At 35.6% G+C, this 26,076-nt stretch overlaps 1 protein-coding gene across 2 annotated transcripts in view; it reads right to left on the reverse strand.

Moving 5' to 3' along the window:
- The window catches only part of Kuz (zinc-dependent metalloprotease kuz), a 171,268-nt gene that overhangs the window by 19,624 nt on the left and 125,568 nt on the right, over positions 1-26,076 (reverse strand). For both annotated transcript variants that reach the window (XM_076308705.1, XM_076308706.1), the window contains exons 3-4: positions 10,386-10,646; positions 4,957-5,151 (exon numbers count right to left, since the gene is read on the reverse strand). In XM_076308705.1, the coding sequence (XP_076164820.1) occupies positions 4,957-5,151; positions 10,386-10,646 (456 nt within the window). The remainder of the gene's footprint in view (positions 1-4,956; positions 5,152-10,385; positions 10,647-26,076) is intronic.

Below are 26,076 nucleotides of genomic sequence, written 5' to 3' on the forward strand. Positions count from 1 at the left end.
CGCGAAACTTAAAAAACATCTTTCTACGCGCGAGATATTTGAGATTTGTCGTTACATTAGGTCGTTCGGATTAAAATATAAATATACTTTCGTACGAGACTGCATTCGTCCTGTTTGAATTTTCTAACTAAATATACCCAACGAAAAATATTGGGTCGTTCAGGAAATCGTTTCGTTTTTCTTTGGTGAAAATGAAACACCATTGTCTCAGAATGTAGAAACATTTGATTAAATTACATAATCTTCATTTTGGAAAACGAAATTACTTTACACTCCGACGACGAGTACGATAGAAAGAGAAGAAACAAATTTAGATTTATTCCAGAGAAGGTGATTATTTAAACTTGTTCCAGAGAAGGTCATAGATACGATAGAAAAAAGAATAATTGTTTCGATAGATAACTATCTTTTCTTACAGAAAATGTTTTTCTTTTTCGAAATACCGTTGAAAAATTCCCGAGAACCGAAAGAGAGGTGTTTGTCCAGTCTCGACAGTGAGATTCGACAAATTCGTTGAAATTGTAGCAGCGGCGCGCAGCGTTAATGTTGCACGATTCATAACAGCGCGCGTATATCCAGTAGGCAAACAGGCAAGATGGCGGGAGTTCATCCGTGGAGCGCAATATGGACGACAAACCGCGATAAATAATATACGCGATATGGCAACTGTTTATTTAAGCGCTCGGTTGTTTGCACAAACGCTGTAAACACGGAAGGGGCTGTCGGACCGAAGCGAAATCTGCACGCGTACCTATGGAACCACGTCACCGGCGATGCCTAATTCGGATTCGGTGAACACCTTCCGCAGAGCTGTTCCCTGTTTCCCAAATAGCCCCATACGCGCACGAATGGACTACTTTCTTCCGTAATGACATCGCGAACTGCAGATGGAATTCACGATATCAACCGAGACCTCCGAAGCCCGGAGGAGCTCCTAACAACGATGCCAAACTCGTTCCAATGCGTTTCGAATGGTAAATTTCAAGCATGTATTATTATTACACAGTCCAACGATGTATTATTATTATAGAGTCCAACGATGTATTATTATTACAGAGTCCAACGATGTATTATTATTACAGAGTCCAACAATGTATTATCATTACACAGTCCAACGATGTATTATTATTACAGAGTCCAATGATGTATTATAATTACAGAGTCCAATGATGTATTATTATTACAGAGTCCAACGATGTATTATTATTACAGAGTCCAACGATGTATTATTATTACTACAGAGTCTAACGATGTATTATTATTACAGAGTCTAACGATGTATTATTATTATTACAGAATCCAATGATGTATTATTATTACACAGTCTAACGATGTATTGTTATCGTACTGTAGAATGAAAGAATTTTTTGGTAAACGCAGTTTCGTTAATAATTCTACGAATATTACACCGTTATTGAAGTTGAACAACTTCTCCAGGTGAACGCATATTCGATTTTTACTGGCACAAAAAGGGATTACATCGAGAAATTAAAGTTTTTGCAATAAACCGATAATCGATACAACACGTCCGATAGTTCCATATCGAATTAAAATTTGTTTGCCGCGTTTGTATAATCACTTTTCGATCAAATACAATTTTATTTCGCTGTTCATATTTTTAGGTGGTAAATTTAGTATCGGGTATATCGGGTCGGGTGATAAATGACTTTAATTATGACAAAATGTGTAAAGTAATAATTATTTGCAATTTTGTGTCCAACGGAAAATTATATTTCTCTATTTAGTTCATAGTATTGTATTATTTTTACCATGGAAAAATCGGACAAGGCATTGACGCTTACAAATTCGACCTACGTGTGTTGATTAAGCATTTTTTACTCGGTCAATTAACATTACATTTTTCTATTTATTTTATACTATTATATTATTCTTACGGAAAAATCGGACAATGCATTGACGTTAATAAAATCGAAAATCGCTATCACCGCTGACAACATTGATTTTTCGACCTACGTATATTGACTAAGCATTTTTTACTCACAATCAGTTTAGCGCATACGTGCACGAAATCTGGTCAACGTGCCAATGCAACCCTTCCATTAAGTAAATTCGTCCCGCAAAATAAGGTCAAAATGTGATCAGGTAGTCGTCTTGAAACGTACACAATTTCAATAAAGGAAAATCTTTCTCGAAATAATACCTCCCCTCGTCGTATCCCGGTAGTAAAAATTCAGAATGTATAATCCAAAAAAAAAAAAAAAAATAAGAAAACTTATTTATTTACGTATCGATCCAATATTCGCAGAAAGGAACGGTGCATCTACGTGAGAAATCCCACAGTGGTTCGTAAAAGACTTTGCAAACCGGGGCAACTTGGAAACCAGTGTTATGCACGGATACGTGCAATGACGTCGTCGCATCTTTTCTCGTGGCAAATGGACCGGAAGTCGCGATGTTCCGTCTGTATCGAGTCGTTAAACACTTTTCTAACTTACGAGTGTCTTCGTAACGCTCGAATCCTACCTGTTCGAGCCTGACTTCAGCGGGGACGAGTAGCGACGACTAATTAGGTACCAATAATTTTCTGGACGATACCAAAGTGACACTTCGTTGAAAATATCGTGTGAGATTCATACCAAGGAAATCGAGTCGTAAGAACCACGAGTGAGTATTATTCACGAGTATTGTAAACGTTTGGGTAATCGAGTAGCGACGAGTAATTAGGTACCAATGAGTTTCCCGGGGCAACTTGGAAACCAGTGGTATACACGGATACGTGCAATGGCGTCGTCGCAACTTTTCTCGTGGCAAATAGACCGGAAGTCGCGATGTTCCGTCTGTATCGAGTCGTTAAACACTTTTCTAACATACGTTAGTGTCCTCGTAACGCTCGAATCCTACCTGTCCGAGCCTGACTCCAACAACCGGTGATTCCGCAGGTTTGTGCGTCTGCGTGTGCTCGTTTATTCACGAACAGGGTGACCCGAAGTGAGCTGCGCGAATCAGGGTGCGTCGTTAAGGTGATTCGTTTAAAAACCATCCACGGTCGGGTACTCCTTTAAGGATGCCTCGCTATGTAATCTGAACTGTCATCCGTTCATGGCAGGGGACGTGCATGGCAAAGGGGGTGTTCGTCCAAGTGTGTAAACGCAGAGTCGTACGACGATGAACGAGTGTGTCGAGGTATCCGTCAGATCCATAGAAACGCTACTGAGCATAATGGTTTAACGATGAACGTCCAAACGGGCCAGATTTTACCGAGGACTACGTTTCTTTCGACCGACGTTGGGTGTTTATCTTGGCTGGTTGCTCGCGGCCCTTTCAACGTAGAGTCACCGGAAGATGCGATTATTAGGTGGGTAAGTTTTACGAGCGAAAGGACCGTCCGCTCAGATGCCCTTAAACCTTTGGGTGAACGAGTAGCGACGACTAATTAGGTATCAATGATTTTCTGGACAAAGTAACGCTTCGTTGAAAATATCTTGTGAGATTCCTCGCAAGGGAATCGACTCGTAAGAACCATGAGTGAGGATTGTCTCCACGAGTATTGTCCACGAGTATTATAAACGTTTGGGTGAACGAGTAGCGACGACTAATTAGGTACTAATGATTTTCTGGACGATACCAAAATGACACTTCGTTGAAAATATCGTTTGAGATTCGTGGCAAAGAAATTGAGTCGTAAGAACTACGAGTGAGTATTGTCCACGAGTATTGCAAACGTTTGGGTGAACGAGTAGCGATGACTAATTAGGTATCAATGATTTTCTGGACAAAGTAACGCTTCGTTGAAAATATCTTGTGAGATTCGTGGCAAGGAAATCGACCAAGAATGTAAGAACCACCAGTGAGTATTATTCACGAGTATTGTAAACGTTTGGGTGAACGAGTAGCGATGACTAATTAGGTGTCAATAATTTTATCGACGATACCAAAGTAACGCTTCGTTTAAAATATCGTATGAGATTCGTGGCAAAGAAATCGACCAAGAATGTAAGAACCACGAGTGAGTATTGTCAACGAATATATTTCTTTTTCAAATATTAAAAAGAAAAATTTACTATTAAAATTTAATGTTCACGAGAACAACGAGAGCTTCCTATCGATTATGACACGCGTTATCGAAATTTACATTGTAGAGGTTGAGGAAAGACAATAAAGAATTTGTTACTCGAATCGTAGTTTTGTATTTCGGACCAAGCCAGCCACGTGCGAACCGTGGAGACGAGGAGAGCGCATAAGATGCACCGAGAGTGGGTGCAACACCGAGCGCGGTTCGTATTACATGCACTCGGAGCTTCAAAGCAATATCGTGCAACGTATCGGTGTGACATCACTGATGCAAACCGACACTCTTGTACTTCTCGTTCTATCTTCGCGAGGATATCATCGATGAATCGACGAGGATCTCTCGATAAAAATTCGACCAAATTTCACCGTACTCGGACTAGTTTCGTAACTTTGAACATCTATCAGAGATGCGTGCACTCGACGAATTGTAAGCTTCCAGTACTGTGTACAGCAACGGTTTGGACTATTTTTTCTAATCAAATTAATTTCAAAAGAAACTTGTTAACTTTCTAACCACTGCACTCGAGTGTACTCGAGTCTATACTAGAAATATCTTTTAAAATAGTTTTAAGGTCTATCCTTATATAGATCTTAAATTAAGAAATAATATTATTCACAAATTTAGAAAACTTAGGATAAATTTAGGAAACGATTCCAATCAAATATCGTTATTTTTTATATATCGTTTAAAGAAATTACTGCTTGGTTATTTCCTATAAAAAAAATATCGTGTACACACTCCATCGATTTTCCTCTGTGAATTTTACTGGAATTTTTTATTAGATTCTCAATCGATCGCATTATGCAAAGAGAATCGAACAAAGTTATTTTAAAAATAATTAGTCGTCTGTTACGTATCACCGAGGAATTTCTATGGTGTTATTGCTCACGATGGAAATATAATATTTGACGACTCAAACGAACCTTTTCGCAGATGGGCATATGGGTCGCTGATGTCATTCTCGTGATAGATTACAGAATGTAACGTGTCATTTATCTCGCGTGGTGGAAAGTAATAGTGCGCCTTTTCCACGTACCACGCGCCACTGCGAGGCAAAATGATTTTCCCGTGGAAAACACCGTCACTGATGCTTCCAAACACGTGACTGCCAGGCTCGCCTGAAAATAAAAAGACTCGTATTTGGTAATGATCGACGAACATACAGAAATATTCAAAAGTGGTGATACTTTGGAATCGAACTTAAACCTGAACCAGTGTGATCGAACAAACGTGAATTTTACACTAGTAGCAATTTTTTACAATTTGTAGCAATTTCTTTCTATTATCACTCGTCCATAATTGCGTTTTGTGGGGATAAATGATAAATTATCCCGATCGGGATAAATATAAGTATAAATGAATAAATATATAAACTTTAGAAATGAAATCGTTGTATCGTAATGAAATTTTGAACCGTTGATATTTACTTGAAAAAAAAAACGAAACAAAGAATTTGAAATTTAAAGGCAAACAATGAAATTCTACATTAACAAGTGAAATTTCAATAATTAAATTTTACATTTTAAATTAAAATTTCAATAATTCAATTCAGAATTTTATTTCTCGGATAAATATTGATCCTCGTAATCGCATCGATTATATTTGCACTTTTTACATTTACCGAACTCTGATTTCGTGAAAATGAATAATGTACACGTAAATACGTTTATTTTGTGTATTCCGTTGTTTCGATAAAATTTTCAACACGGTAACAAAACGTTCTTTGTTGCAACGATTCTTACGGTATGTATTCTTTAATTTCGCTCGAAAACGTTTCCCAGAAGAAAATTGTAAATCTTCAACGAGTGCATGGAACGTTAGATGGGGTGCAGTGTATGCAAGGATGATATAAGAGCATCGTTTCGTTTCAACCTTGGAACGAAGAAATTAACTGCACCACCATGCGCGTCCGGTGCAATAATCGCAGAGAATCTAGTATCCAAAGTGTTGGTTTTATGTGCACTCGCGCGAGAAGTGACTATTTTAAACAATCCACGTTTCGTGAAATTTACTCCCCGAAAAAAAAAAAGAAAAAAGAAAATTACAGTTAAACATTTTCCGCGTATTTTACCAATCATTTTCATGTTTTTCAGCTGTAGAAATACCACTAGTACCATCACAAAGAGCGAACAAGCTCGAGATGGAATTTTCTGCCCTCGAAAGCTGTTCCTTTTACGCACGCTCCATTTTTGTACGGCGTTCAATACGCGAAAATAAAAAGAACAGATGAAAAGAAAGCACAAAGAGCGCTGGTAATTGTAAGTCCTCGAGGGAAAGTAAGTCCAAGTTGTATTGAAACTTCTTTCTCTCTCTCTCTCTCTCTCTCTCTCTCTCTCTCTCTCTCTCTCTCTCTCTCTCTCTCTCTCTCTCTCTCTCTCTCTCTCTCTCTCTCTCTCTCTCTCTCTCTCTCTCTCTCTCTCTCTCTCTCTCTCTCTCTCTCCGTAAAGCTTTATTTTCGAAAGAATAGATTTCGAAAATTCATCGAGTATACGAGAGACGGTTCGATAAGTCCGTGAAAAACTAACGGAGAACGTTTTCTTTTTTTTTTCTAAACCATTTTTATTTCTCTGCCTGGATTCCTAATACGATCAATTTACTCGGTTTCGAAGATTAAAATTTCTTCCCGGTGAAAAATTTGGGAACAAATAACAGTCCAGAGCTGAAAAATATGGAGCGTGATAGCATAATTTGTAGTATAATTCAAATAATTTGTCTTTACAATGGATGAACGAAATGACGCATTCTTTAGTTGGAAAAAAAACTGTTTTTTTTTGTCGCTAAATGTATCGTCTTAATTTCATCGCTTAAGAATCGACTAACTATGAGTAATATTGCGATAATTGATCGAGTAATATTGCACGATTATTGTTCTGACCTTTTCTAAGAAGTTAATTAAGATTACGACAGTTTTAACAATTATTTTGCACGTTCCCAACTTTGGAAAACACTGCTTCGAACATTTTTTACATTTACGAGCGTAACTTATACAAAAGGTTCTCAAGTATTACTTTCTGCGTATTTAAAGTATTCCTCGATTAACATTATAATTTACCCTGATTTGTTCTTCTTAGAATTCTGCAGATAATCCCGAAAAATGATTAAAATATAAATATACTTTCGCACGAGACTACGTTCGTGCTGTTTGATTTTTCTAAATAAATATACCCAACGAAAAATATTGGATTGTTCGGAAAGTCATTTCGTTTTTTTACGCTGAAAATGAAACACGATTTTTTCAGAGCGTATAAACATTTTATTAAATTATACATTCTCCATTTTGGAAAACAAAATTTCCGAACAAACCAATAATTTACCCCGATTTGTTACTGTCCTTAGAATTCTTAATCCGATAAAATGGTTAAAATATAAATATACCCAACGAAAAATATTGGGTTGTTCGGAAAGTCATTTCGTTTTTTTTCGCTGAAAATGAAACACGATTTTTTCAGAGCGTATAAACATTTTATTAAATTATACATTCTCCATTTTGGAAAACAAAATTTCCGAACAAACCAATAATTTACCCCGATTTGTTACTGTCCTTAGAATTCTTAATCCGAAAAAATGGTTAAAATATAAATATACCCAACGAAAAATATTGGGTTGTTCGGAAAGTCATTTCGTTTTTTTTTCGCTGAAAATGAAACACGATTTTTTCAGAGCGTATAAACATTTTATTAAATTATACATTCTCCATTTTGGAAAACAAAATTTCCGAACAAACCAATAATTTACCCCGATTTGTTACTGTCCTTAGAATTCTTAATCCGAAAAAATGGTTAAAATATAAATATACCCAACGAAAAATATTGGGTTGTTCGGAAAGTCATTTCGTTTTTTTTCGCTGAAAATGAAACACGATTTTTTCAGAGCGTATAAACATTTTATTAAATTATACATTCTCCATTTTGGAAAACAAAATTTCCAAACAAACCAATAATTTACCCCGATTTGTTACTGTCCTTAGAATTCTTAATCCGATAAAATGGTTAAAATATAAATATACCCAACGAAAAATATTGGGTTGTTCGGAAAGTCATTTCGTTTTTTTTTGGTGCAAACGAAACACGATTTTTTCAGAGCGTATAAACACTTTATTAAATTAAACGTTCTCCATTTTGGAAAACAAAACTTTTCGTACAAGCCAATAATTTACCCCGATTTCTCACCGTCCCTAGCATTCTTAACCCGAAAAAATGATTAAAATATAAAATACACTTTCGCACAAGACTACGCTCGTCCCGTTTGATATTTCCAAGTAAATATTCCCAACGTGAAATACTTGCACCTTTTCCGTGACCTATTTCGAGCAAGTGGACAAATCAACGTGGGAAACGTTTTCTGATTAAACAGTCGAAATAAGGGCCGGACTTTTTTCTTCCTGTTTCGCCTGGAACGCGTAGACATAACCAGGTCGCTGTAGGTGGCAAGCACAAAAGTGAAAGATAAACCGTTCCAGCACCCCCAGCGACCGAATCCATAATTTAAAACGTCCCTTTGCGCGCGAGCTGCCGTAAATTATTAGACTGGAAATAAAGGTCTCACCCGGTATCTAACGTGACACGCACTTTTGCGTGCCACACCTGGGTATTGCGCGGAACGTGGGAGTAGATATAACGCCGTGGACTATACCGTGGAACGGTACTATCTCGTTGAGGTCAGAGTTTAGAATGTAACAGTGCACACTTAAGGGGCAAACAGATCGTGATTTATCCTATAACGAGCTCGCCGGTGTGTTAACTATTTTCTGGCCCGTTTCGTGTTTTACGAGGCCGATACGGCCATTAGGGAAAATATTGCGCGATTTTCGTCATTTTCTAGCATTTTTCAAAATAATACGCCTGGGTATTAGTTTCCCCAACGAATGCATTCGTATCGGTGCATCGTCGAAGCGCTCTTTTCGTTAATTGTTCGTTAAGACGATACATTTAGCGAAAAAAGAAGTTTCTTTTCCAATTGGAGAACGTGTCATTTCGTTTGTGTATTGTACAGGCAAATTGTTTGAATTACGATTTATGCTTTCACGTTCTGTATTTTTTTGACTTTGGACTGTTATTTGTTCTCAAATGCATTGGCCCATTGTTGTTTAAAAGTTACACAAAGTCGGGGAATTTCAACGATTCAATGGGGAAGCGTTTGACCATCCTCGATGAAAAGTTTCATTTATTTAAAATATCTTACCGAGTAACCTGTACACCGTTAAGCACTGAACAGTTTCCAGTATGAAAAATGCACTTGCATCGATGCACTTTTAGTGTATCATAGGATCATTTTTCCTATTTGCATTCGAAGAAAAGAGGTCCAGGTTACATATTAGGTTTTTCGTAAAGTCATTTCGTTTTCCAAAATGGAGAATATGTAATTTAATAAAATGTTTATACATTCTGAAAAAAATCATGTTTCATTTTCACCGAAGAAAAAACTATACGACTTTCCGAATAACCTAATAGATACTGCGTTTGTTCGTTCGGTGTTTCGAAACTGTAATTAAATATATATTACGAAGCATTTGTTAAATAATAACATTAAAGGCGAGCGTGCGTTAATTGTTCGAGACTTAATGTTTCTCTATCCGTACCGTAAGAAGTACGAGTAATTAGAGGTAATGGAAGAGCTTATTAACTCCCTTAAATATGAAACTGAGAGAAGCATAATTTGCTTGATAATTACTTATAAAATGTACGTTTACGTTTCGATTACAAAAGTGTTATCACCGTGTGCTAACAATGCAATAAAACAGTCAATTACCAGGATCGAAAAGATTGTAACTATATGCAGAGGAAGATAAGAAATATGGAAAATAAATGATTGGTCGAGTATTCAAAGTATTATAGAACACGTCGTATAAATTTTATTTAATATTTCTACTCGCAAAGGAAGAAAAATCTACATTTAGTATTTCTTTCGTCTCTGCAGCTTCAACGATTTGCATTTCGAAAGATACTTCGATTGTAACAGTGCATTTACACGATGTAACAGCTAACGCGTTAATTCGATGCAAAAAGTGAAACAAGTTTAATTGTTATTAACAATTAAAGTTGTTAACAATTCAAGTTAATAACAATTAAAGTTGATAACAATAAAAGTAGATAACAATTCAAGTAAATAATTAAAGTTGATAACAATCAAAGTTGATAACAATTAAAGTTGATAACAATTAAAGTTAATAACGATTCAAGTTAATAACGATTCAAGTTAATAACAATTTAAGTAAATAACAATTAAAGTTAATAACAAGTAAAGTAGATAACAATTCAAGTAAATATCAATTAAAGTAAATAACAATGAAGGTAATTCGCAAAACGATAGTAGTTGGAACAATTTGTCGAAAATTCAGCATAAGGGAACTTACCGACTACGTGGCCTTGGTAAACGTGCGAGGTGTCGAGGTCCTCCGTTTCGCTGGAAGGGCCCTCGATAATTAGGTTATTGCTAAAGGTAGTCAGGTCCCGCGTCAGTCGAATGTGAAAGTCTCTTCCGTGCGACCGAAACTTCAGAGTCACGGAATTGTCGCGGGTAACCGACCTCTTGGCCCTCAGGTGACCTCGGTGGATCTCTTCGGTGGGATAGGAGAGTGGTTCGTAGTGGTGGATATATTCGTTCAATCGACGTGCTGCACAGAAAGAAAGAGACTGCGTTAAAATTACTTATTTAAATCATTAACCAGCGGCGTTCGTTCGATCGAAAATTAAACCGGAGCTGGACGCGAAATTTTAAACTTCTTGAAAAGAAGTTAAACGAACAAATAAAAATGGAACCACTCGATCGAATAAATCTCTATACGTTGCTTCGATTCGTTATTATTTAGTCGAAGAAAATTCCAAGTGTCCCTGATATCAACCATAATCGTTAATTGCATATGAAGAGTTCCAGGGATTTCAATTTGGTTTCTTCTCCACGTATATCCATGCCTTACTCATTTGAAACATAATAATTGTCTCTTAACATTATTCCAGGATCTTAACATTATAGCAGGATCTAAAAATACGTTTCAGTAAAGCATCGAGCAAAGTAATTTAAAAAATAGCAAATCGATTATTTTCCTTGATAAATCGTTATCGAGGTAAGAAATTATTGCTAGGATTTTCCAGGGTCCGTTGTTAATATTCGACTAAAAACTTCTTGAAAAGAAGTTAAGCACGGTTTAAAAATCTTTGTCGTTGGTTAAACGTTTTCAGACTTGTTTATAAATTGTAGTATTTGATAATTGAACATTCGATAGGGAAAGAACGTTCGTTTGGACATTTTTCAGTGATAGATTGTTTTTCATTGATTTTTGACCGTTAGAAGATAAGGTGTGAGAACATAAAATATATGTGTACAATGTGGGTTTACTTCCTGTTGTCTAACACGATGGAAGAAAAATTGGGCAAGCGACACGTAAAGGTTACATACGTTGGAAATAATTATTTTTTATCATTTATACAACCGAGGTATTTTTCTATCTTCTGAATCGTCAAAATAATTCTTATAAATCGTAATTACATATATTGCAGCATCATGAAACGCAAGCACACTAATTTTCGTTATTATTCTAACAAACTGAAATAGTTTTTCCCCCTGCACCAGATTCTTTCTATTCTTTAATTATTTCGATAAACCGAGAAGAAATTCGTCACAGAAGAGAATTCGAAGGCAAGAATCTCGAAATGTTCAACTATTAATAAAGAAATTAAACTTTCTAATTACTACACTCGTTTCGATTCCATTTGTTTAAAAATATTTTCAAACGCGCCTCTGTGCGCCAAGTGGAAGATAGTTGCACGAGTTGTTGAATTTTCTGTTCATTTACAACTTTCTTCATTATATAAGATCGCATTCGTCATAGACTTCAAGTTCCTGTAACTTGTTAACGCAATGCATCAACGGATCCTCCGCTGTTTAAAATGGAGGCATTCCGTTTTCTTCGAGCGAGTACTCGAAAGTTATGCATTTATTATCGCTAAAGTTGAATAACGCGCGATCTGTTATTACTGCTTCTTTTCTTATTCGTTAACGTCCTCGTGTCGATACAATTCGACGTCTTTGTCGTGAAAAATGAACATTTGCGCACATATAATCCAAATTGCACTTTTACGAATCCATGAATTTTGCGATACGAAATTTGATTAAAATTTCAGGTGTCGAAACTGTCAAAAATTTGACCACGTTTTATTCAACGTGTACCTTTGGCCGCGACTTGAAAATTGATGTCTGGCTCCGCTGGGAATTGTTGCTAAAATTATTTCACATTTGTCGCTGGGCGTTCGGTCACGTTAACGAGACAAAGTGTCCCGCGGTGGTCGACCTGGCAACTGTTTCCTTCGCTTGATATCGCTCGTAATTTTCGAGGACGCGGCATGAATTTATATTAGGTAGCTTTTCTTCGCGATTCCAGCGCGTCCATGCGCGACAAAAGGAGACAACCAACTTCGCTGTGTAGATGCCATATCTATGCATCGTTCTTTCGATTTATGCGCCCGCAGGGAGACACGCGAACTTATCGGTCCCTCGTTTGGAAATTTCAAATCGTTGGCGCCCGACACTGCGATTACAACGAACTTAGAATATTACGTACTAGGTCCTTTAATCTTAGAAAGTATACGAGGGTGGCATAATAGATATGCACACTGATCAGAGATAGGTAGAATTTTTATGTAGATGAAAATTTCGATAGAAGATAAACTGAAGAATGAAAATTAGGATGTGAATTATAGAATGATATATTTAACAACGAACAAATAAAAGTGACGTGAAGTTAGAATATTATGTACTATTTCGTTAGTATTTTAATCTTAGAAAGCATACAAGGGTAGAATAATAGATATGCACAGTGATCAGAGATAGGTAGAATTTTTATGTAGATGAAAATTTCGATAGAAGATAAACTGAAGAATGAAAATTAGGATGTGAATTATAGAATGATATATTTAACAACGAACAAATAAAAGTGACGTGAAGTTAGAATATTATGTACTATTTCGTTAGTATTTTAATCTTAGAAAGCATACAAGGGTAGAATAATAGATATGCACAGTGATCAGAGATAGGTAGAATTTTTATGTAGATGAAAATTTCGATAGAAGATAAACTGAAGAATGAAAATTAGGATGTGAATTATAGAATGATATATTTAACAACGAACAAATAAAAGTGACGTGAAGTTAGAATATTATGTACTATTTCGTTAGTATTTTAATCTTAGAAAGCATACAAGGGTAGAATAATAGATATGCACAGTGATCAGAGATAGGTAGAATTTTTATGTAGATGAAAATTTCGATAGAAGATAAACTGAAGAATGAAAATTAGGATGTGAATTATAGAATGAAATATTTAACAACGAACAAATAAAAATGGAACCACTCGATCGAATAAATTTCTATACGTTGGTTCGATTCGTTATTATTTAGTCGAAGAAAATTTGCCACGATTACAATGAAGTTAGAATATTATGTACTATTTCGTTGGTATTTTAATCTTAGAAAGCATACAAGGGTAGGATAATAGATATGCACAGTAATCAGAGATAGGTAAAATTTTTATGTAGATGAAAATTTCGAATCGAAAATAAAAGATATACTAAAGAATAAAAATGAAAATGTGAATTATAGAATCACTCGAATCAACCACTTTGATTCGTTATTATTTAGTCGAAGAAAATTCCAAGTGTCCCTGATATCAACCATAATCGTTAATTGCATATGAAGAATTTCACGGATTTCAATTTGGTTTCTTCTGCACGTATATCCATGCCTTACTCACTTGAAACATAATAAATGTCTCTTAACATTATTCCAGGATTTTAACATTATAACAGGATCTAAAAATACGTTTCAGTAAACCATCGAGGAAAGTAATTTAAAAAATAGCAAATCGATAATTTTCCATGATAAATCGTTATCGAGGTAAGAAATTATCGCTAGGATTTTCCAGGGCCCCATTAATATTCGACTAAACACATAACTCAACGGTTCGTTCACTTTGTTTTTTTTTTTGGATCACTTCGGGAATTAAATTTATGGCTAGAATATCACGTGCCTTCGTAAGAGGAAACGCTCTGGTAGTATTTCAATTGCTAAAATTTTAGCAACATACGAAATATCCGATTCTTCTGAACCCAGTATCCAACGCAGAGAAATTTCCGTTAGGTCCTCATTTGATAAATATCCAAAGAAATGGTTAGACGAGCGTATCGAATAGCGCTATAACGTAAAGTAACGATCTGAGCAATGTAAACGCATCTTGTATTATTTTTAGAATAAATTTTCTACGACAGGGCAAATAAAAACTTACGAGCATCGTTCTGCATTGTAACGTCTACATGACGTGCAACGTCTGCCCCCGGATGTTACAGATACGTGCACTGCGAAGCTTTATATCGCGAGGTATTACGGTACGATGGGAAACGCTCGATCCGGCTGGGTCACGTCATAAATTGTGGAATTCCGTTTCTCGCTCGACTCTTTTCTCTTTCCACGAACGGTTACCTTTGTCTCCTGATGTACCCACCGTACCAAGTCAAAAGTAAAGTGCGAGCGATATCAAACATTACCGTACAAGAAGAAACTTCCTCGGTACTGAGAGGGTAATTACCGCGTTTCTTCTCGAATCTGCTAGTGGAATCCCCAGTGATCTTAGACTCGATTAAACGTTTCAAGACTCTTATTTGTAATGGCGTAACGTCGACCTTAGCTTCGAAAAGAAAAAAAAAAACTATTTAATGTGTCGAGAAGAAGTTCTCAATGGTGGTTATTTAATGGCGAAGTTCAAGAAAAGAGATAGCTATATTAGAAGTTGATGCAAGATTGGTTAATTACTAATATTCAGTGGGAAACTATTCGGTGAAGAAGCTGTACTTTATATTTTAGAGTGTTGAAATTTAAATACATAAATATGAGCCATGAATTTTTACTCAAACTTCTTATTTCTATAATAATAAAGATAAAATAAGCTATAAGTATCGATTAGCATACTCAGTGGGAGACTATTTGGTAAAAACTGACGTTTTAGAGTACTGAAATTTAAATACATAAATATGAGCCATGAATTTTTATTCGAACTTCTTATTTCTATAATAATAAAGATAAAATAAATTATAAGTATCGATTAGAGAAGCAAAAGTATACAAAATGTTTGTATTAATATTCTATTAACAATTTTTTTGGTTTTGTTAAATAATACTAAAAACTTCTTGTATACTGATTTTTAAAATTGAGAAGAGGAAAAAATAGAATTTTTAAAAAAATATTACTTAATTTTAAAAACAATAAAGTTCGTACTAATAGAACATTACTAACTTTTTCTGTTGGTTTTATAAAATAGTACTAAAAACTTCTTCTATACTGATTCTTAAGATTGAGAAGAGAGAAAGATAGAGTTTTTCAATTAATTTTAAAATTAATAATGTTCACGAATATTTGGATCGAAGGCTTGTAGATGTAACTACTTGTAGAGTTTTGACAGTGGTTCATAAACGTAAACGAACGAGATTTCTATTTTAAACCATAATTCGTAGATTGAAGTACTTGTTACATAACTAGTCGATTAGGGTCAATTTGTCCGAGACCAGAAAAGTAATTGGTGTGTACATTTTAACTGAATATGTAACGGTACTTACGTTACACGAATTGCCTTTTTGCGAGACTGTAAATAATAAAATCGATGAAAGGTTGCCAATAGTTTGGAAAGTTTAATAACAGACCGAAGATGAAGTGCACGGAGTTTCAGACAGGCAGAAGATATTACCAATCAAACACGCTGCTTCGAATAAAATTAATTATTTTGCTCAATTTTACTAGCTACCAGTTACTTATAAAACCTATTTTAAATAAGAAGATTTAACAATATAGAAGTTCGATTCATTTCTCATAAGATAAGATACTCTCGATTATCGTAATAAGAGAACAACCATGACACTGTTGTATAGCTCATTGTGATACACGAGTAAAAACATTAACCTTTGAAAGTTCGCGACGATCGATCAAATTTCATTGTTTTCAAGAACAAGTGACAATTACTAGTAAAACGGAGTGTTTTCTTCGATAGTTCTTCGAAGTTCATAGTTTATGTTGCGATTCGTTGAAATAGTAGTTCGAGATGAAATCGAAAATGGAGTTACAGGAAGGAATTGGAAATATTTGAAAAATTCTAGCGCTAAAGGGATCTTTGTTTATTAATATACTCCACCTTAAATAATATAGTATCATCACGTTTCATAACTCCATAAGGAATCTTTGTTTATTAACATACCCCACTTTAAATAATATATAATAGTATCATCACACTCCATAACTCCATAAGGAATCTTTGTTTATTAGTACAATCCAACTTATATAATATAGTATTGTCGCACTCCATAATTCCATAAGCAATCTTTGTTTATTAAAAGTTTATTAAAAGTTATAAAAAATATAGTATTAATACACTCCACCTTAAATAATATAGTATCGTCACATTTCATAATTTCCTCCACTCCATAACTCCATAAGGAATCTTTGTTTATTAATACACTCCACCTTAAATAATATAGTATCGTCACACTCCATAATTTCCTCCACTCCATAACTCCATAAGGAATCCTTGTTTATTAATATACTCCACCTTAAATAATATAGTATTATTACACTTCATAACTCCATAAGGAATCTTTGTTTATTAATACACTCCACCTTAAATAATATAGCATCGTCACACTCCATAATTTCCTCCACTCCATAACTCCATAAGGAATCCTTGTTTATTAATACACTTCACCTTAAATAATATAGTATCGTCACACTCCATAATTTCCTCCACTCCATAACTCCATAAGGAATCTTTGTTTATTAATATACTTCACGTTAAAATAATATAGTATCGTCACGCTGCATAATTTCCCGTTACAGAGCGCGAATTTATTATTCTCTTATATACAAATGACTAATCTCTACTCGGTGGCGATCTCGTACCTACATCATTTCTGTCGACGAGATAGAAATCGAAGATCGTAGATACTACTTCCCAACCCGGCAAGGTGAAAGACCTACGAAAAAGGGAGGATCTCGGATAAATCTCGGAAAATTGAAGAGTCAGCATCCATCTACCAACATATAATGTTACTTCCTTTATTATCCTTCTTTTCGAATTCTTACGCCTTCTGTACCATATACGGTGTACACCAACGACAGGAATCGGCGCCGAAAGAAAGCAACCGAAGTTACCACGACGCGAATCCATATTCCCACCTTTTCCTTTTTTTTTTTTTATTTATCATCTATTATTCAAATTACGTCTTTGAAGACGTTCAGAAATTCTCATCATATTCCCACCTATAATTGCGTATCTCCAGTCGACTTCATTCCGAAGTGGAAAATTCGTTGGTTTCAAGCAAAACAACAACAGAAGTTTTCCCATCTGTGCGACTTTCGACCGTAACTTCTCTCCCGAAACAATGGACCGATATTCGACACTTTACACAACACTAATAATTTAATACGAACTCGCAATTCCACAATCGAAGAAGACCCATTTAATTTTCAATCTATTTTAAGCACTCTGGAAACAACTATTAATAATCGAAAAACTTGCATCAGGTCCGGTATCGTTCTTCAATTTTTCACGAAAAATTTTTAATGGCGAAAATTTAATAAAAATTTTCACGAAAATTTAATGAAAAATTTAGAAATTTTACAAATTTCAAGTTTACTTTCCAAACTCATGTGTCATAGTTATCTGCAGATTCTTTTGTAAATTTTGTCTATGTGCGTCGTGGTTTGATTTTAAGTAAGAGAAAATAACGAGTTAACGCAATGTGTAAGAGTGACTTACCAAAACTTTCCCTTGCAAAGTTTTGTGCAACGATCGATCATTTCTGTTCATTTTTGCACACCTTTCTTCGCATCTTTCTTTACCTTACCGTAGCAGTCAATCTAAATCTCGTAAAATAACGCAAAGAATGCTTTCACGATCCATTGAATCGTACGAATTTTTTAACGCGTGACTGTTAGCGGGTTTAACTTTCAATTTGATCACGAATCACGTAAAATGCATCGAGTATCGCGCAAAGGGTGGCTACGAAGACGAAACGAGACGAGTGCAATATTCTGAATGCAGCGAGAAGCGTTGAACGATAGGATCGAGAAACATGAAAATCCGGATGCTGTCATATAATTTTCCAACGAATATTTACATCCCTCTTATCACCAGATTATCTTTCTCATCTTCTGTCGTACAGATTCTTCCACCACAGCACTGTGAATTTCAATTTTCCACTATTGATATTTGCAAACGACCACGGAGAATTTCTGCAAAATACATTTTCATAATCATCGATGGATGCACGAAAATTCTCGTGCTGTAACTCGATCTTGGTACCAGTATTAATTTTCGCGTAACGCGTGAACTTCAATCATTATTGAAGGTTTCCTTATTGGACCAACCTTCCTTCCACCTACTCTAAATGATAATAATTATGGGCAGTTTTTCGAAACAGAACTGGCTAAATTCTTGGAAGAAATTCGACTGGAGATACGCAATTATAGGTGGAAATATGATGAGAATTTCTGAACGTTTTCAAAGACGTAATTCGAATAATAGATGATAAATAAAAAAAAAACACACACACACACACAGTACAGTGATTCAGTATTTTTGAAAATATTCAATTATTACATTTCACGTACCCCTTTTCGTACGTATCACGGTTTATCGTTTGAACATTGATAAACACTGAAAAAGCGCTCTATTATCATTCTGATAAATAAATGAACTTTAGACCGGCTCGTAGCTTGCAGAAATTAACGTTGAGTTTAATTCTATTCAAGAAACTAGTATTCACTCGTGTTATTGGTACTACGTTACACATTTATGTACTTTTAGAGCCATATTCGTGTACTTTTACAACCATCTACAGAAATTTATATTACCAATAAAACGATCAGTAGAAACGTACATCACTATTACTTTTTCATCGTTCACACTTGAAGCAAAACGTTACACTACTGCTCTAAATATTATATATAACAAATTTCATATATAACATTTTCTCGATGAAAGAATTTGCTCGAACGATCAGTAGAAGTACACAGGTATACAAGTGTATTCGATAAAATGTTTATATTTACACCTAGCGACTTTTAGAACCATCTATGGAAATTTATATTACCAATAAAACGATCAGTAGAAACGTACATCATTATTACTTTTTCATCGTTGACACCTGAAGTAAAACGTTACACTACTTCTGCTCTAAATATATAACATTTTCTCGACGAAAGAATTCGCTCGAACGATCAGTAGAAGTACACAGGTATACAAGTGTATTCGATAAAATGTTCATTATTTACATCTAAGGCAAAATACTCTGTATTATACTAGGTGTAATCACGTCAGGTTCACTCGATCGAATCTACGGGTCAGTGCACGACCTACACTCCAGAAGATTGCTCATGAAATGAGATAAAATTACGGACGTATCGGTTGCGAAATGGGATTCCCGTTCAAGGTAACGAAAGAATTGAGGTAAGTGGGTCAGTATAAACGTGGTATTGTACTCGGTGCACACAGTAGGCGTAAATGGGGCAATGGTAGCGTTACCTTTAAATTAGCGCAACCGTGTAATCCGAGGAGGGAAATTTCCCTTTCCCGTAATTCAGGGATTGCGTGCAGTTTCAATAGTCTAACAGCCCGGTGACGAAGATACAACCGACGTGTCCTATCAAATTTTCAGAGATGCATTCGAATCACGGTTTGGAAACTGCAGTCGACGGAGACCTCGCGTGGTACTTAGCCTAATCTCTGTTGTAAACGAAGGCAAAAAAAAGAAAAAATCTTTCTTTTTCTATTTTATTCGTTAACTCATTCTTTCACCGTGTCAATTTAATACCCTAGAGTAAAATAAAATGCGTTAACAAATACAGAAGATTCTAAGGAAGTTTTTCTCCAATAGTGTGCATCAATCCACAATTTAAACTAGAGTAAACACCGATACTAGTCAAATCAATCAATTGAAATTGATTAAATATTTGTCAATTTTTCACGAATAGGGTAACGAATATATTTGTTTCTTTCACAAAATCTCATAATTCATAATTCGGGGTAATTGCTACCCTGATAATAACATAACAAATACAGGAGATTCCAAGGAAGTTTTTCTCCAACAATGTGAATCAATCCACAATTTAAACTAGAGTAAAAACCAATATTAGTCAAACAGTGAAATTGATTAAATTTTCGTCAATTTTTCACGAATAGGGTAACGAATACATTTCCTTCTTTCAGAAAATCCCATAATCGAGGTAATTGCTACCCCGATAATAGTACAACGCGTGTCGAGTTTCTAGGATCTCGTCGCGGATGAATTAGTCCCTTTTCGTTTTTCGATATCGAATTTAACAGGGTCTCGATAAAATTCAATGAATCCCGGCTACACGCGCCTTCCATAGTACTCGGTCAAATTGCGTCTGGCAACGATCTATTGACACGGGCTTGTGCCCCTTCTGTCCAGGGGGGGACCGGTTTCCAGTAGCTGGTTCTATCCGCAGGAAACATCACGGTTGTGAGGGGCGTAACTCGTCACAGACCGATGGATCCCCGTTGTATGGTTTATGAGCGCATTCGATGGACACATGGTACGTTCGCGATCAATCTCACCTGCATGCATACGCATTTTATATATATACATATATAAAATATACATATATAAAAAAAATATATATATATGTATGCATGTATGTATGTATGTATGTATGTATGTATGTATGTATGTACGTATGTATATATGTATATATATTGAGAGAGAGAGACCGTTTAAAGTGAAACGAAGAGGCACTCAGAGGGTTGGGAGTGCATAGAAAACGGAATCACGGCGACAGAAATGCATTCGAATCGGTGCACGTCGATTTCGTTTTGTGTTCATTGCTATAGATTAAAACTCTTACGCGCAATCCTTCGTACCATATGAATTTGTGCATTGCGTCTTGCATACCCTTTGCGCACTAAAGGCACAAATTTGGTCATTTGTGCAACAATTTTTCTAATTTTACTGTAGGAGAAATAATTAAATTTTATACTTTTGCGACGCTCTGCGTTGTGCTTTGCAAGTGTGATGCGTGCTTGCACGATCTGCATTGCGTCTTGCATACCCTTTGCGCACTAAAGGCATAAATTTGGTCATTTGTGCAACAATTTTTCTAATTTTACCGTAGGAGAAATAATTAAATTTTATACTTTTGCGACGCTCTGCGTTGTGGATTGCAAGTGTGATGCGTGCTTGCACGATGGTAGAAATTAAACGTGCGAAAGAGAAATATTTATTATTAAATACAGAACGTTTTAACCCCTTGGTTCGTATTACTAATTATACCAAGTATAATGGATGATTGATTGCATTCGGTGTTGTGGCTTAATATTTGATGTTTCTTTTTTTTTTTTTTTTTTTTTTTTTTTAAGAAAATTAATTTTTGAAATTTTGAAACATTTTATTAGATTTCTTTGAAATTATAATCGTTGAGAATTGAATCGCTAGGCGACAAGTTGATTATTTAATTTTTGATATTTGACTCGTTCTTTCAGGGTTGCAGAGAGAGTCTTCCGCATAATTATTTCCAGTATCGCTATTGCAAGTGAATGTTGAGCACGCGTAGTAATGAAATTATATGATCGATTCTATTGAAAATTGATATGCAGGTTGAGTTACGAGAAACAGAACACTGAAACATCTTTCACACGAAAACGGGAGTGCCGGCACACCTCTCAATCGTGCCCAACACCTCCTGGCTTTGACGGCTGCTGTCACGTACAGTAGTACCTCGATAATTGCAAGAGAACCTCGTTCGTTGCATTCCGTAGACAAGTGGAAGGGATAGTCACTTAGTAACGATTAAAGTTGGATGTAGAAGAATCTATCATTTTTGGAAAATATTTTTCAAAGATAACATATTTATTTAGCTCTGTAGGATGCAATTTTTATCTCTCATTCGCTGTAATGGTCGTTCTCATTCTCTGTATGCACGATGCACCAGAACTATGTAGAAAATATATTAGGTGGACCGGAAAGTAATGTCGTTTCTGCGCATGTCACTATTTGATTGTCATTTGTCAGCTCATTGTGTACATTAAAGTCGTAGCAAAGACATTCTGAGATTATAGTGACTTGTTTAGTTGTAAATAATTAAATTTAAAATTTTTCTTTACAATTTTGGGTGAAATGTCCAGCCAAATACCAGAAGAGGTACATATCCGGCATTGCATGCTTTTTGAGTTTCGCAAGGGTAGTAACGCAACAGTTGCTACCAAAAACATTTGCGATGTTTATCCAAATGCATTAGACGTTCGTAAATGCCAAAGGTGGTTTTCCAAGTTCAAATCCGGTAATTTTGATCTTTCCGACTCGTATCGATCAGGAAGACCAACAACGTTAGACAATGACGTGTTAAGTGCGGAAGTGGAAGCAAATCCGTGTCAGACAATCGAGGAATTGTCAAACAGTCTTAACCAACCTTGGTCGACCATCCAAGAACATTTGCAGCAGATTGGGAAAGTAAGCAGAACAGGTGTTTGGGTCCCGCATAATCTGTCCGAAGAGAACAAGGCTAACCGATCCACCACATGCAACTTATTGCTTCAACGGCACAATACAGAAGCATTTTTTGATCGCATGATCACCGGAGATGAAAAGTGGGTTCTTTATGATAATCCAAAACGCAAAAGGCAGTGGCTCTCTCCAAATGAATCGCCACAAAGTACTGCTAAGCCAGGTTTACACCCCAAAAAGGCCCTTTTGTGTGTTTGGTGGAGTATTCGCGGCGTTGTTCATTTTGAAGTGCTGAAACCTGGACAGACTGTGAATGCAGACCTTTACTGTGAACAATTAGATCGTGTAAATAAATCTTTAATTGAAAAGTGGCCAGCGATTGTCAACAGAAAAGGCGTTATTCTGCAACACGATAATGCAAGACCGCACTGCGCAAGACGAACCTTGGCAAAAATTAATGAATTGGGGTGGGAGGTACTGCCTCACCCACCATACTCGCCCGATGTTGCACCATCGGATTTCCATTTATTCCGATCGCTTCAACACTTTCTAAGTGGCAAAAGATTTGCAAATTTGGATGATATTCAAAATGCCATCTCTGTATATTTTGCTCAAAAACCAATTGATTTTTATCGATCCGGCATTGAAAATTTGCACACTAGATGGCAATAGGTTGTTGATAATGAGGGTGATTATATCATTGATTAAAAATAAAAACTCGTTAAAAATTTATGTGTTTGAATTTAATGTAAGGAAACGACATTACTTTCCGGTCCACCTAATATTACCTATTCACATTCACTTTGTACATATAGGTAGTCTCAAAATTCATTAGCCATGATAACTTACAAAAACGATCAAAATAATCTAACTGAACATAGATATAAAAATTAATTGTTTTAAAGATACTATTTTTTATTTTTTTGAATTACATTCCTAATACTGTTATAGACTCTAACTAAACATAGATACCAAAACGAATTGTTTTAAAGATACTATTTTTTATTTTTATGAATTAGATTCCTAATACTATTATAGACTCTAACTAAACATAGATACCAAAATGAATTGTTTTAAAGACACCATTTTTTATTTTTCTGAATTAGATTTCTAACACTACTATGGATACTATGAAAAATACACTTCCACTAGTTGTCTCGCAGATAAAAGCACGAGTTCAAGCACCCCGGCGCTGCACGAATATTAAAACAAATCGTTTCAAGCAACAGGAACGAAAGGAAATGTTGAATTCATAATCGTCTTGAAATACTGCGCTGCCTGGAGTGAATCACGCTACTACTGAGAATGAAAACAAGAGTAATACATGTCGAGGTCGCCTATAATAAGTTGTTGATACTCTGAACTCTCGAGATACCAGTCATTGAACGTCATGTCGAATGGTGAACGGAACAGTCGAGTTTTGTGCATTTTTGTGCAACTCTTCAGAATTTCATTCGTAGTAATAAATTCGATAAAATTATATCCCAATTCTAATCAGCTGTTTGTTATTTAACAACTGCCATCATTATGCTCGTCCTTAAATCTATTCGTGGAGAAACTAGCTAAAGTTACAAAAGATAACAGATTATTTAAATCGGTATAATTAATAATACATCCATGAATGTATTCTTTCTTTCAAATTGTACAAATTTCCCTCTTAATTTTGCCTTATAATTAATAATACGCTCGTGAATATATTCTCTACCCCAAATTTTACGAGAAGAAATTAAGACGACAAAAATGTACACATTTCCCTCTTAATTTTGTGATGTTGCCACGAGTAACACCAATCAATATTTATACAAAAAAATACGCAAAAATTTGTATTTTCCACGCATCTACTCGAGTAGATAAATTTGGAACACTCTCGAAACAATTTATATTTAAACAAAACTGAAAATGTCACGAATATCCACGAGTAACATCCTCCCCACTAGTCCCCACTAAGAAAGTGTCCAAGCTCGATTTCGTTGCTTAAAAATGGCTTTATGCTTCTCACTTATTCCCAAATACTGTCACGATTAACACCAACTAATACTTATACAAAAAAATAGGCAAACATTTCTCATTTTCCACGCATCTGCTCGAGTAGATAAATTTGGAACACTCTCGAGACAATGTATATTTAAACAAAACTGAAAATGTCACGAATATCCACGAGTAACATCCTCCCCACTAGTCCCCACTAAGAAAGTGTCCAAGCTCGATTTCGTTGCTTAAAAATGGCGTTATACCTCTCACTTATTCCCAATCTGAAAGTTCCTCTTCCCCTTTGCAGGAAGTTAACATCGATGTTTACCAAAGTTTGCTCCGGGGAACCGAGGATTTACCGCTGCGACTCTTCGGGTGAAAATAGGGTTGACTTTGGTACACGTTCGATCAGTCCCACGAGAAAGGAACTCGAACGTCTTTTCTCCTTATGCCACGAGTACGTCGTGTCTCCTGATCAACGTGGTGATCCCCCCAGCCGACGTAGGATTTCGGTTAAATAAAATTGAGGACGTAACCCTTGCTCGTGAAATTGACCTCGTTAGGAAGTTCGCCCGGAAAAAAAAAAGAAAAAGATGAAAGCTTGTAAACACGCTGCAGAACACATTCGAATTCTCGGACATGGTAAACACTCGGTTTTCGTAGTACATAAGGATCTTCTTCAACGTTAAAATATTCTTTGCCCCTTTTGAGAATAATAATGGATTTCTAATCTTCGATATAATACCTTTGTGTACTTTCTCTCTCCCAATGTCCAAGAAACGCTCCCCTTTTATTCCTAAAAGTACTGATTCACCTCAGCTTGGATGTATCTGGACATTCTTCAACATTGTAAGCCTTAAAAATCCCATTGTATCCATTCTGCTATTTCAAATGGGGGATTGTATCTAGCTGACGTGACAACTCTGTGCAAATCCTTTGGTACAAAGGCTCTCCTGACTTTCTCCCTTTCTTCCACCGCGGCGAAAACCCTTGTGACTGGACACGAAGCTATATCCGGTTACCAGGTTATTCGTTACTGTACGAAAGATTCCACGAATGGTGAAAAAAATTTTTAACGGACACACCTGTCTATATTTTCATTTCGTTCTACGCTGTTATTATAAGGGTGAGACGTTGTATATTCGGTAATATCGTAAGTGAAAACACACGACAGAGTCTATTTCGTTTCTTTGATATAAGTTTTGTTTCATAAACATATAAATGATCGAATCTTTGATGTGTAATTACAGAGAAATTATATCACGAGAGTCTTCGAACGTGGAATATATCAGAATCAGTGAGAGTTCGACCTAATCTAGCTAAAAACCATTTATTACATACTTATCGTAACATTAGTTCCTTCCATAAGTTCGTGTACCGGATAAATACAATATCGATAACGACACTTAGTTGTGGAAAAATTGCAAAACTATTTAATTAATTTTTACTTCTAATTTCATTCCTTCTCCAAGTTCGTGTACCGGATAAATACGATATCGATAATGACACTTAGTTATGGAAAAATTGCAAAACTATTTAATTAATTTTTACTTTTAATTTCATTCCTTCTCTAAGTTCG

Source organism: Ptiloglossa arizonensis, chromosome 4, assembly GCF_051014685.1.
Source record: "Ptiloglossa arizonensis isolate GNS036 chromosome 4, iyPtiAriz1_principal, whole genome shotgun sequence".
Lineage (NCBI taxonomy): Eukaryota > Metazoa > Arthropoda > Insecta > Hymenoptera > Colletidae > Ptiloglossa > Ptiloglossa arizonensis.